At 38.0% G+C, this 14,456-nt stretch overlaps 1 protein-coding gene across 2 annotated transcripts in view; it reads left to right on the forward strand.

Annotated features, from left to right (window-relative positions):
- The window catches only part of STXBP6 (syntaxin binding protein 6), a 248,495-nt gene extending 234,662 nt beyond the window's left edge, over positions 1–13,833 (forward strand). For both annotated transcript variants that reach the window (XM_034769311.1, XM_034769312.1), the window contains exons 5-6: positions 1,662–1,819; positions 10,877–13,833. In XM_034769311.1, the coding sequence (XP_034625202.1) occupies positions 1,662–1,819; positions 10,877–10,900 (182 nt within the window). In that variant the 3' untranslated portion in view covers positions 10,901–13,833. The remainder of the gene's footprint in view (positions 1–1,661; positions 1,820–10,876) is intronic.
- The last annotated feature ends 623 nt before the right edge of the window (positions 13,834–14,456 follow it).

The following is a 14,456-nucleotide window of genomic DNA, read 5'->3' on the forward strand; positions in this document are numbered from 1 at the left end:
AGACTCCAAAGAGAAACTGCTGAGCTCCAGTTCATTTGCAAATTTGACACCATCAGATCAGGATTAAACAAAGTCTGTAAATGGCTATCCAACTACAGAAGCAGTTTTTCCTCCCTTGGTGTTCACACCTCAACCGCTAGCAGAGCACCTCACCCTCCCTGATTGAACTAACCTCGTTATCTCCATACTGATTTACACCTGCCTCTGGAAATTTCCATTTCTTGCGTCTGAAGAAGTGAGGTTTTTACCCACGAAAGCTTATGCTCCAATACTTCTGTTAGTCTTAAAGGTAGCACAGAACCCTCTGTTGCTTTTTACAGATTCAGACTAACACGGCTACCCCTCTGATACTAGTAAGAGTATGAAATCTACAGGTATCATATTGTGGCTTTAAATGGGAAGATATTATTTGTACAGTGATACATACACAACGCAAGTGACTAGTACATTCATGAGGGCAGAGAACCTTGTATTGAGGAAACCAAGGTAGAATGCCTGGAGTTTTAAAGATTTGGAAGTAGAGGTGGTAGGTGGACAAGAAATGGAAGGCTATTGCAAGTTTAGGGAATTACATCAGAGAGTGCGAAGTCCTACATAAGAAAGGAAACGGGGTGGGGGGCAGTAAACAGCTAAATCAGAGAAGATGGGGCTTCAAACAAATGAGCACAGAGATTGTAGATAGAATGAGTCTGGGCAGAACCATAAATGTGATGCTTGAATTTGATGTGATAAGACCTGGTGGGGACAAGACATGATCAAATAGATAAAAGATGACTGCAGCAACACCATTTTATATGGAGAGGTGAGATGACAGATGGCCAGGTTTGGTTGAGGGTTTTAGCAATAAGAATAAAGAGGGAGAGTACAGTTCTTGGTGGTGAGAAATGGCGGGGAAAGCCACAGGATGTAAAGAAAGCCTGGCTATGAAGGAAAAAGAAAGGAATCACGAATGAGTTTATGCGCCTAGGGCATGCTGAAGGCATGGAGCTGTAAAGAGTGTAAAGAAGGGAGAAAGCAGACAGTGATTTGGAGGAAAAATGATAAAATCATTATTCTGAATATAATGAATTTGATATGGTGGCAAGGGGATCCAGGAGGAAGTGTTATTCAGAGTTGCAAGACTCTAGCCTCTCAAGGAGTACAACATTAGATAACCTTACATGATAGATCATCTTAAAATTCTATACAATATCTCTGTTATAGTACTGTGGTGAATTTCTGTGTACAGTTCCATTGACTTACTCAGGTAGTATCCTGAAATGAACTAACATCATATGGTACTATAACTTAAAAGATAACATGCCACTAGCAGTAGCACACCATGTCCATTTAGCTATTAGTCATAGTAACGCTTTCTTATGTTCCTAAATTATATTGTTTTAATGTGATTTGGTCATAATCTGTTAATGGTATGGTTTGGGTCAAAATCATATGGGTGGTCAGGTTTAAGACAACAAAACCCAGATTAGCTGAGGATTCATGTAATTAGATGTAATGTAGTTGGAATGGATTAGCAGACATCATATTCTTGAGTGAATAAATTAAGGGTTGAAAATAACTTCTTTTAATACTCAGAAGAAAAATCTGGTAATGTTTTCAAGTTTTTTTATGCTGCACTGTATGTTAACATTGGGTTGCTAATGATACATCTGTCATTTCAGGAAACAGCATACTCCATTCAGCAGCAGACAGTGTGACCAGTGCAGTACAGAAGGCAAGTCAGGCTTTGAATGAGCGTGGTGAAAGGTTAGGTCGGGCAGAAGAAAAGACAGAGGATATGAAAAACAGTGCCCAGCAGTTTGCAGAAACTGCACACAAGGTAAGATTCTTAGTGGACTGGGGCTCACAGTAGCTCAAAATAGTGTTTCATGTTTGTTGACCCTCATCTGCAGGAGGTACAAGTTGCTGGGAAGTTTTCAATTGATCACCAAGATTCAAAAGTGTGTGATTCCTTTGTCTCACAACTGTCCCTCAATAACAGGCAAATTCTGGTTTATAATTTCTCTCTCCTGTGCAATAGACCTGGTTTTCTAATGCTTCCCTTGTTACAAAATCAAAACAAAAACATTTAAGTATTTATTTCATCCCCATTCCATGCACACATCTTTCAAGCTGATTTCCCCAGATTTCTCCTGAGAGTTGTAACCAATCTTAGTTACTATAGAACAAGGGTTACTTTGTTGATGTTCAAATGAAAAAGATATACACTGGGAAGGAACTGATTTTGTAATATTACTGTCCATTTCATGATAAGGTGAACATCAGAGGAGTTGCAAATGATATCTCAGCAATATCTTTTAGTCTGTTTCATATTTCAGCCTAAAACTGAGATGGAAAAAGAATAAGTTTTCATTCTGATTTAAGAAAATTACTACTTGTTGCTGGAGATATGATTGCCCTGCAAGCTAGAAAGGGCTTATCTCTTATAATGCTGCCTACACAGATGGAGAGTGCATGATGGAGAGTCACTGCTGAAGAGTATGAATTTCTTAATCTGGCAGTTTCTGGTCTAATTCTCTGATCTGGCAGTCTCTCAGGGACCTGGTCTGGCTGTTGTAGTCAAATCTAGCTATCAGGGCACAAAATACATTCAGAAGTACTTCTAGGATGTCCCAGGATGGTAAGATATGACTGGAACTAGTGGCCAAGGCACATGAGAGAAAGAGAGAGAGACTACCTGACGTCAGACTGCAGCAGTATCCAATGTTGGAAGGTAATTTTCCAAAATAATTAAACAAAACTTAAACTTGCAGTTTGAAGAGAAGGTTGGTTTACTTTAATAAGCAAATGCACCTATCCTGTTTAGATAAATGTTTAGATTTTCATTTCAGTACATTTCATTTCATTTCAGTACTATATACAGAACCCAAACATTTTCCTCCCATATCAGTTTTGACTTGTTTCATTTTGCAGATTTTGGTTCACCTTTGTACTAAATATAATAAAACATGTTGCCAAATTGGCCCAATTTCATTTAGTTCCTTATTTTGCATGAGTATCATTAGCCATATTAGCATAATTCTGGAAATAGGATTTAATCTGTATTCCTCATAGTGTCCTAAAACGTGTCTTGAATTGCAGTGTACATGTTGTAATCTATTTCATTCTCATCCTCATCTTTTTTCTTAAATAGTAACTATAGTTGAGCTTCAGAGTAGCAGCCGTGTTAGTTTGTATCCGCAAAAAGAACAAGAGTACTTGTGGCACTTTAGAGACTACAAAAGTGCCACAAGTACTCTTGTTCTTTTTATAGTTGAGCTGGTTCTCTTAAGCAGGGCGTCTCCTCTACCGTTGCTAAGCATTTGATACTGAAGATACTGCACCATCTTGCAAAGTACATTTTGCAGGGATAAAAGTATGCAGAAGTCATACGATTGATACTAGCATGGTCACTACTGTGTGTTCATTACCAGAATCGAAAGTAACCTTAGAAATACTGTTGCAAGGGAGTAGGGTAGAAATTGATACTAAGCTACTGTGTAAAGGAGGCATTCTGCATTTAGAAATGCCTTCCAAGAGCATGGGGAGTGGAGGGGGTGTGTGTGTGCCAGATTTCAATACTACCTAAAAATACATTCTCTAGAGTAATACAGTAAATGACTTGTCAGAATAAAATTCATTTATATGCTTCAGAAACATGGAATTTATGGCCTGGATTTATGGAAGAGTCTCTACTATTCAAGAGGAGTTACTGGCCCCTTCTTTCCCCCAAGTGCTTTTTCAGGGTTGAGTCGCAAGGGAGCCTGCATTGAACTGTGTTTTGAAATTCTAAAATTGGTTTATTAATCACTTGGGAGCTGGCAGAGTTCACTAACATTGAATCCACTTACATAGAAATAGATTCGTCTTCATGCCAGTTAACAAGAATTATTGAAGGCAGAGTCTCACCAGCAGTCAAGACTCAGCTGCAGCACTGGCCTTCCCCCTGTCAGATACTGACTGCTACTCATTTTTATTGCCTTGGAAGAGTGTAAAGGAAAGTGTCTACTGTAAGACTTAGCGCACTCAATTCAAACTGCCATATAGAATTCTGTGAGGGGATCTAATAAGTGTGGTTGGTCTCCCCATCCCACACACACCCAATGCATGCATTCACATGCTTTCAAAAATGAAAGAGACTGATATTAGAAATATTTGGCCTGACTTACATCTTTTTTGCCAATGATCCCTCAACTCTCTTGCACTAAATGAGATGTCCTACAGACTTGCCGTCATATGTGGAATCCAGAATGATGCAAAAGAAGCTTCCCAAAGGGCAAGCTCCATGGTGGCCCGGCAAGCATGCTGTTGTACTACAGTATAGCCCTTTCTTTCTTTTTTTTAAACCTACCACGTATGCAATGATTAGATGCCAGTAGTACTTCACTTTGAATTGCAGCAGTAGGAACAGTAGAGTCCGGATAGGCATCAGCAGCAGGGTAACTGCTAAGATGAAAGAGAACAGGAAACAGCCAGGAGCCATGCTGTTCCTCACACTCTTCTCCAACCCATCAATTGCACAGTGTAGGACACAGCCTTAGAGGAAAATAGAATGAAAGGGAGGAAGAACAGACATTTGGTAGCAGGGGAATTTGATGAATTTGGGAGGCAATGAAGGGGCCCATTATGAGAAATTGTTGGTTATTTTATTTAATTTATTTCTATAGTACTAGTAGTATGAGGTGTTTGCAGTTGTCCTCATTGTAGGGGTATATGTCAAATTGAGATACTGGGAATTTAAGATGTACTGTATGTTTGGGTGACCTGGGTGGTGGTGTGTCAGGAGACTGAAATCTGGGCTCCTGCTTTCTCTGCCCCCAGCTGCAGGCACGTGGGAACTGCAACAGCTCCCACTTAGAAAATGGAGAGCTGCAGTTCAGAATTCAGGGCATCACTACCCAGTTCCTGCAAACCTTTCCAAAATCCTCTGGAAAAAAGAGGGCGCTGAAGCCCTGATATTCGCCACATAAAGAAACAAGCAGGGGAAAATATTATTGGAAATGGTTTATATTAAAGGGCACAAACAGTCTTTGAATGGAGGCTTCAACAGTTCACCATCACAATTCACATTAAAACAATCGCCGTGGACTTGAACAAAAGTGATCATCACCCTCCCTGAATTTGTCCAGTCGGTCCTTCCCACCTATTTCAGATAACTGGACAACAATGTGATAAGTTATTATATGATTTCAGTTGCAACTCATTCTAATGAAAATAACACAGAACCTGCAGTGATGTATCCATCTATCTTTATCACTCATTGAAAGTGTGCAAGCTATTGAAACAACAGCTTTACCCATTCCTGTGTATATAAATATATGCACATGTGTAGTATGGTATCTATAGCATGCCGTGAAGACTTCTTTCAAGTTATAAAATCTATCATTACCTTTGTTTTGCTGTTTTTTTTTTAAGAAAGTACCAAAAAATTAAAGTACCACAATTTTTCATTTATTCATCATTTTGGGGTGCAGAATTTGAGACCCCATAAAGAGGCTTGTTTTTCAGAAGGTAAGTGTTAAGCACTTTCTGAAATCAGGCCTTTTTCAGGTGTCTCAAGTTGGGTACCAAAAAGCACTAGCCACTTGAGAAAATTGTGGCCATTATTTTTTGTTTGTTTATGTAGGTGTCTACAGAATGTAAATAGTTCCTATCCAGACCACTAAGTATCTTTGGTATATGTTTAAAAACACAATAAACACATAGAAACATAAATTAAATGCAGCCACTTCCTTATGAGACTTAAAATATGAACTGTCCTAAAGCATGAATTGTGATCAGCCTTTTCAGGTATGTACAACTATTTTTTGGCCCCACAACTCTTGGCAGCTCTTACCGTGATTCATTAGCTGATGGATACCCGTACAAGTTTACTTGAACAGATTGTGGCAGGTAACACCAAGGCTACGTCTGCACTACCCGCCTGAATCGGTGGGTAGAAATCGATCTCTCAATCGCGTCTCGTCGGGACATGACATTCAATCCCCGAATCGGCGCTTGTACTCCACCAGGGCAGGTAGGAGTAAGTGCCGTCGACGGGGAAGCCGCGGAGGTCGATTTGTCGCTGTCCTCACAGCGGGGTAAGTCCTCTCCAATACATCGAATTCAGCTACGCTATTTGTGTAGCTGAATTTGCGTATCTTAAATCAACCGTGTCCCCCCTCCACCTGTCCCCCCTGTAGTGAGGACATAGCCTAAGTAACATTATAAGCTCCATCACGGTCAAATGATTTGGTTACATGCTGCAGCTCTCTGGGCTTACAGTTCTTGGAAATAAACTAAAATAATCCAGTGCACACAGTAACCTGGGTCCAGAAGGAGTTCCTTGATATGTAGCATTCACTTTTTTTTGGAAGGGAGTTAAGGCATAGACACCTGAAAATATACCATGAAAATCCTGTTGTGGGTAGTGTTAAGTTTGCAGCGTTTCACTTTTCCATAAGTTAATGTTCTCAGATCAGATATAGACCTGATAATTGTTGTGCTTTTTAGTTCACTGAAACCTGGTTAAGGATTGTTTTGTTATTTAATGGTCTGTGTACATGAATAGCTGCATGTTTCTTAGACTAAATTTAGCAACTCAATGAAAATGCATTAAGCAAGTGTTGTTTGTGGTGGTTGTTAATCAGTATTTTAGCATACTGGATGCGGTATTGAATAGCCTGCATTATTAGATGAATGCCTAAAAAGTCAATACAAAGTGTATAATGGTACTTCAAGTAGCCTGATTGGTGTTGCAAATGTTATTCCTGACCTAAATAGGGAAAATTGCCAGTGGCAAGGGAGAGGAAGCAGCATAGGTTTAACCAGAGAAGGGAGAGTCTGAAATCTCTTGTCACAAAAAATCTTGTAATAGCTTCTCAGAAGCCTTTCTTTCCTTCAAGCCCACCATCCCCACAATTTTCTTCAGTGTTTTGAGTGGAAGAGTTTGGAATAGCGTAGGTTAATCATTTTAAAATCATAATACATTTGTCTATGGCAGGCTCCAACCGAAGTTGTCAGGATGCTGTAGAATAGAGCAAAACAAAATAAAGGCTGCATAGAACCAATAGCAAGGAACTGAGCAAGGGAGACGTGAAGGAGCAAACAGAAAGTAGCCGTTCTGTAGTTCCTACACTGAGTGATAGTGTACTTTTCATTCAAATGTGTATTAGAAAAACAGAGCTGTCAGGCTTAGGAGCAAGGCAATATCACTCAGTCATATCCTAGTGGCTCCTACTGTTCTATTTTTAAAATACCATTTATTGCCCAGTAATACTGTAGAATTTCTAGCCTCTCAAAACTATTCTCAGGAGCTATCCACACTGTCTATATTGTGTTTGCTTAGTACAGTGAAACCTGCAGTAAAGGGCCTTCTTTGATAAGCAACCCCATATCTTATACACCCCTATTTAAAATATCAGCACATGCTTTCCACTTCTCCTTCCCTTGACTTCTATCCACAACTACCTGGACATTTCTGGTCCACTTATCTGAAGGTGTAAACAGGTTTCACTAGTACATGAACACTGTATGTGTACGTATAATATTAAAATAATTTCTTCTAAACATGTGAACAATAATTTTAAAGAGGTTAAAAATATTTCTCAAAACACTACAAATATCTTGTAATTTAAGTGATTTCATGTCCTGTCTGCTTTTAAATTTGTCAAGTCCACAAATGAAAACCTACTGTGGACAAAAAGGCAGCTTTATTTGTTTCCCACAGACCTCATAAGGAAAATCCCATTCTGGAAATCACAGAACTAAAACATGCAATATAAATTCACATTGAATATTTTCCTTTTGTGTGCGGACAGCATGCTTGGTATTGCACAGCCCAAAGATACTAGTATGATATTCACAGCTGGAAGAAAAAGTGTGTGTGTGAGAGAGAGAGAGAGAGAGAGAGAGGGGTAGAAGGAAAAGTCACCCACAACACAAAGCTTTGTCAGGAAAAAAAAATTCTGGAGAACTTCCAGTCCTCATTTTCTAGCCAGTCACTTGTACTTGCTTTCGCCCACTATTGTAGCTAAATGTATCTTCTGCAAAGACTGTCTGTTTGATCCTGTTAGATCTCCGTTTGGAAGTAATGCAGGAATTAGATGGCTAAAAGTTCATGCTACTCAAGCTTTACTGAATGATACGCGTCATGAATTATCTCATGCTTGGATTAATATGATCCGCTGTGCATTGCTAGGTGTCCGGACTGTCAGATACATGTCTTGACAGTGTAACAGGTGTTTGGTGGGTGATGGTTAGGGAATTGGCAAAGTTGATAAATGATGGGGTTGTTTACAATAGAATTTATTTTCTTTTTAATTAAAGGAAAGCAGAGAAAAAGTGTTTCTGGTTCACATTCAGGAAGGTAAATAAATTAAGCATCTTCCCAGAATAAATTAGTGATTTCAGTTAAAGAAAATAAAATGGGTCAATTATTTTTCACTTCTGCTTTTCCTGTAAATGGCAGAGCTCCTGCACTGAACTACTACCCCAAATCTTTTCTTGGGTATTGGACAAATGGGTCAGTCCTCCAGTTCTGCAGCAGTTGGGTCATAGATATCTGTTGCTGGCATTCTGGGTGGCAACGAGAAGACTAAATCAAGAATAGCATGGCTGCATCAGCTCTGCTAGCAATCGGCAAGATAATCTGGCCTTTCTCTCCATCAGTGGCCAGAAGCATGGAGTGGATGCCAGAGACTCTATCTACTCTACTTACTTCTGCTCTGGAATATATGAGGGAGAGCATGAAGAGAAGCCTTTGGTCATGGCAGAATGCCCCTCCTTAGAAAAGGGCATCATCACAAACTGCTCTCATACCAGTTGCACTGCGTGACCCAATTCAATTATTTGTAACCAGCTTTCTTTCAATATTAATTCTACTGAAGCAAAACTTGTTTTAAAATGAGTAAAGGTTATGAATGAATTACAATTCCCCACAAAGAATAGGAAAGATGCTCATTAAAATTCTGCAGATAATCTCATCACTTCACATTGTCTGGTAAAAATGTGTAGGGCAGCTAACACAGGTGACCTAGTGGCTTGTAGATGCTCAATTGATTTGGGTTTTTTTAATTGGCAAAACGTGCTTGGGTTTGTTTTTGATGGGCTTTTATGTAACGGAGAAGTAAATTTGTCATTTTTTGTTCATGTTTAGTTATTAAACACTTTGAAATAGTTGGACAATCACTACACAGAGCTAAGTCATTGTTGTAAAGAATTAAGTGATTTTTTAAAAAAAATTCCTGCATATTTCAGTATTCCAAAACAAATAAGAAAAGTAGGAATCTAATTATGCATTGTTTTAAATGGTAAAATAATGCTTCTCTGGCAGAATACTGATAATGAACATCACTGTTCATTAACTTTAGAAGAAACAAGCACCAAATTAACATTTGCAAACATTTGTTGCAGCCAATTAGAGTCTCCATTTAGGATGCTTTTCCTGGCAGCATTCTCTAGGCGTAGGCCCCATTTCAAAGAAATGGCTTAAATATTTGTATTATTTTAAACTTGTAATTAATTTCACCATTAATATGCTATGACTACATACTGGCATATTTCACAGCTATATATTTATATGACTAATCATTATAGCTACATGTCAAGTTACTTTAAGAAATAAGATTGTGTGAATATTGGGTATAAGGAATTGGAATAATCTTTCTGGAACCTTAAAGTACAGCTTAGTTACCTGTTCAAAGTCTATGTCAGAAGACAAATTACCATTGGGACTAGTAGCTTTTTTAACTGTTTCTCACGTGAAACAGTTTAAATCTTTACATTCTGTTAAATGTAAAGTAGCTCTAGCTGATTGGTTCTCAACCTTTTTAATGCCAAGGGATCCCCTGTTCCATACTATGAGCCCCACACCCCCCAGGGATCCCTCTCGTATGTCTGTGATCTAGTTGGTATCCTGGAACTATTGATACTCGATAGCAAGAGCTTGCTATCTAAGTCGCTTAAAGAAATGTACTTCTCCTAAATAATTATTCATGATGTTTCCAGAAAAGATAGTGGCCATTGACATTCTTTTCTATTGAACGTTTTCCAATAAATTTCTACGTATTAAAAAAAATACTCCATCTCTGTGGGCACTGTAATAGAGAGGCCAAGCCTTGAGCACATGGAGGCTTACCTAAATCCAGTCCTGTTATTCCTGGTCAGGATTTGACTGGAGGCAAATGAGGAAATTTTCATTGTCACTGCCCATTTGGTGTTGTAGATGCATTGCTGAGGACTTCAGTCCCCTCCACCTGCTCTAGCATGCTAAGTCTGTAGATAGTAGCCTCTCCATAGTTAGAGGTTGAAGCCAGCTTCTGTAGAAGTTTCTATGAAACTTCACATGCAGGATCTTAGCTCAGGGTAGATTTCCACCCCCTGAAAGTTTTGAATCCATTGGACAAGGAGCTTCAGGAAGGAAGATTAAAAAATTGGGTTGGAAATTCTGGATCATCATTTTGCTAACTATTTGGGAGCAGAAGTACACATATCTGTGAAACAGCTTGACCAAAAGGCTAATTTGTTTTGACTAGTTAAGCCTCAGGCCTTAGTGATCTTTTCCAAGAAACCTCTATTGGATTGGAGGAGAAATGTGTGTGTGTCCCAGCTCATACTAGTGAGTCTCTGCTCCTTCTTCCTTCACAGAGAACTGATGCATGGAGCCCCCATAGAGCTGGTTTTATGAAAGCAGCCAAATCCCTTCCCTGCTGAATAGGAGATTGGAGAGCAAGGAAAGGCTAATCTGGGTCCATACTTGGATCTGGTTTCAGGTCTGGCTTTCAACAACCTTTCCACTAGAAAATACTTTATTTGGAGGATTCCATGTACTGACCATCATTAATCCAAATTAGTTGCTTTAGCCAGGAATGGCTATAATTGCAAATAGTATAACTTTTTCTCTCTCGTTCTTTTTCAGCTTGCCATGAAGCACAAATGTTGAGATACTGCCTAACACAGATATCTTCCCAAGAGGAACTGAAAAGCTAGGTTCAGCAATTTTTACTGGAGATCCAAACTTTCACATGCATTATCCTTCCAATTCAGTGAAGATGAGTTATTCAGTTAACGTACAGGAAAAATGTTGCATTCCCACATTTTTATGGTAATTTCACTAAGCAATGCTGCTGTATCTCCAACCTTTATTTTGTATTTAAGTTATTGTAGGTGTTTTTAAAAACATGGACCAAATGAGAAACTGATCAAGATAAGCACCATCTTATTTTTTCTGGTGTCACACAGGAAGAAGTATTAAATTGGCCGCAAGAGATGTTACTGTTCAGAAATAAAATCCAAACAATGGTTACATATTTTTCCCTTTTGTATAGTGCTAGTGGAAATTGAACATTGGAATTATGCCTCACAGATTATAATCCTGTAGTGGAAAGCAGACTGATTTGTTATGTGAAACAGCAGGCCTTATCATTTCTGCCACTCAGTAGGAATTTTTGCACCAGCATTCAGAAGTGCAAATTTGACTTCCAGATCTGACCCTGCTATCCATGCTGCATTTTGAAAATATCCTGTTGTACTTTCCAGATTGATTTTGGATTGTATAATAAAATATAAAGAATGTAAACTTGAGATGTTAAGATCTAAGAAAAATCTGATTTTTTAAAGTGTACACACAAAATGGTTGTGCCTCATTAACACAGTCTGGAATTTAGCAGTCTTTGCATGGTTTCTTTTTAACTATGATTTCTCTGAATTAGGGCCTTTATAAATGAAAGTTTGAATAGAAACTTTCCAAGCTACCAGTTTTCCATAAACTTTACACACAAAATATTTTATCATAATAGCTTGGAAAAATATCTTTCCATTGCAGACTGATTAACTAAACTATTTTTGATCTATTGTCTTCCTTAACAGACAGCTGTTTTCCTCATTTTCCTTCAGAAATTCTCAAGTTATTTATTCATAGGATTAAAATTTGAAGACAGTACAAGAAGTTATACTTGATTTTACCAAGAGTACACAAACATAAAATGCTAGCTAAGCTTCCAGCCTTTAGCTATAGTATGTTTATCCAAAGCTGCATGCACCTTCAAAATTTTCTGTTCCCCTCTTACTGATGAGCCAGACAGCCAGTGTAATCCGAATATACTGTAGTGTTCATTGTCAATGCAGAATAAGATTTTGCATTATTAATGACATTTTAAAGAGCTTAGAATCTAATAATAAGACAGTAAATGGTATGCGGGGGAAGAAAGAGAAAAGTAACTAAGAAGTAAATAATACCTATTGGAAATATCGATATTACAAAAAGGGGACTGAATTTATTTGGGAAGAAATTCTAAGTCAACCTACAGAAGTCATCTAGTGAAATGTATAGTTTGTAGATGTATATTTTTAATTATGCTATTTTGTATGAAGTTTTTTTATTGCATAATAGAAGTTGTTTAGAGGAGGGAGCATGTTTGTCATCTGTTTAGCACTGTAGGATATCATCAAGGACAACCTTGAGAACTGTCACATCCCAAGCTGCCAGCTGGGAAAGAATTTGGCCAGTCATAAGCTGCAAGTTAGAACAGGGACACTAAAAACGTGAGGCTCCAAGCACCACTTGAGCTACTTATGACTAATGCTTGCCTTGAAAGAATCTGTAGCGTCATAAGCACAATAGGCAACATTTTAATAAATAGGGCTCTTACTAGAGACCAGCAAGAAAAAAAAAGCACTCTCATATTGTGAATTAAACAAAAACAAAATGTTAGGTTAGGGTTTTTTTTTTTTTTTTTTTTTTATGTCTCATTAGAATCTTTTTCAGATGTACAGCACAGTTCTGACAGCAAAGCAGATATGTCTTCATCCATTCCCCGCTCTTTGGGTATGTTTACCCTGCAATAAAACATTCGCAGCTGGCCCGTGTCAACTGACTTGAGCTTGCAGGGCTCAGGCTGTGGGATTATACAGCTGCAGTGTAGACCTTCAGGCTTGGTCTGGAGCCTGAGCCCTGGGACACCACAAGGAGGCACGGTCCCAGAGACCAGGCTCCAGCCTGAGCCCAAACGTCTACATTGCAATTTTATAGCCCCACAGCTACACTTATTTTTTTTTTTTAAACTGTGCTCTCAAGGATTTTGCTGCCTGATGAAATTGAGGTCATGGGTAGTCAGTATGAAAAAGAGAGTCATATGTTAATGAAAATTCAGTAGTGAGAACTACAACCATAACAGTAGTTCCATTAAAGAAGAGAGAGAATAGGATTTGAACTGTTGCCATCTAGCTTTTACTCAAAGGTTATAATTAATTTAGAAGAGAAGTTTAAACCCCAGATCAGATATACTTGGGGAGGATGAGTTATTTCAGATAACAATCCATAGTGCTTGAGGAGGCTACAGGTTTAAACATCTCCTGGGCAGATCAGGTCACAGGTCTAAATTCCAGATCCCTTTTTCACAGGTTAAACGTTTGTTCTTTAATATGTATGTTTTAGTACCATTAACTATTTTTCATAGTTGAGTTTGAATAACTCAATGTATTGAAGAAAGGAAAAGAGATTTATTTGCTTTCTGTTTCATTCCTGGTATTCAGTAAACTACTAGATGTGGTGGTACTTAGGAAGGTTTCAAGAAAGTGTGCTGACATCCCATGCTGAAGATAAACTTTATAACATTATACTTCCGTCCTGGAACTTAGCTGTAGTATACAACGCAAGTATTATTAGATATTTGTGTACATAAAATATACAGTAATTCAAGTTAATGTTAATGAATGTATTTTGAAAATGTAACTATCAATAGTTTCCTTATTACATTATCTTTTTAAAGTTCTGCAAAGAATAAAGATCATGTATTGTTGGACTTGAGACTGGTGTACTGCAAAATCTGTCTTAAAAGGCTACTTTTGTGGCTAGCAAAAATAGTGCATTCACGTGACAATATTAACAAAATGTGCTCTCTAAACAAGTGATCTTAAAGGTAGGTTTTGCTATTATATGCCAAAATCCATAATTGCTGATATATGTTGTAATTAATTCCTCAAAAGTTCTAAAAAATGTAAAAATAATTTTGTGCCATTCTGAAAAAAGTGGGACCTGCTTTGTTGATTCATTGTTGCAAACCCTACTTTTGTCATTAAACGTTTTAACTGTGACAAAAAAAAATTCCTGGATTTTTGGTGTGTTGTTTTTTTGTAGTGGTGATGAGGGGGTTGGTTTTTGTTTTGTTTTTTGTTCTCCTTTCTTCTAGTCAAAATAGAAAAGATGTGGTTGTTTGCTAATTAAAAAGAAAAATCCAAGTTTTCACTGTACTATGATCAATACTTTCCTCTCAAAAGAATGTGATGGTCTACTGGGAACAGCAGTGAAAACTATTTGAAAATGTTTTTGTGCCCTTCTAGGCTTACGCATTCTTCTGCATTATAAAAACTGCTATTGAGCACATGAACACAAATGTAAGTTAATTTTCTACCTAAATGTTGCACTGCTCAGAGAAGTCCATGTTTCCATTTCACTTCAGTTTTGTTGCAGAACATTTACTCTCTCATTCACGTGATTG

Source organism: Trachemys scripta, chromosome 4, assembly GCF_013100865.1.
Source record: "Trachemys scripta elegans isolate TJP31775 chromosome 4, CAS_Tse_1.0, whole genome shotgun sequence".
In the NCBI taxonomy this organism is placed as follows: domain Eukaryota; kingdom Metazoa; phylum Chordata; order Testudines; family Emydidae; genus Trachemys; species Trachemys scripta.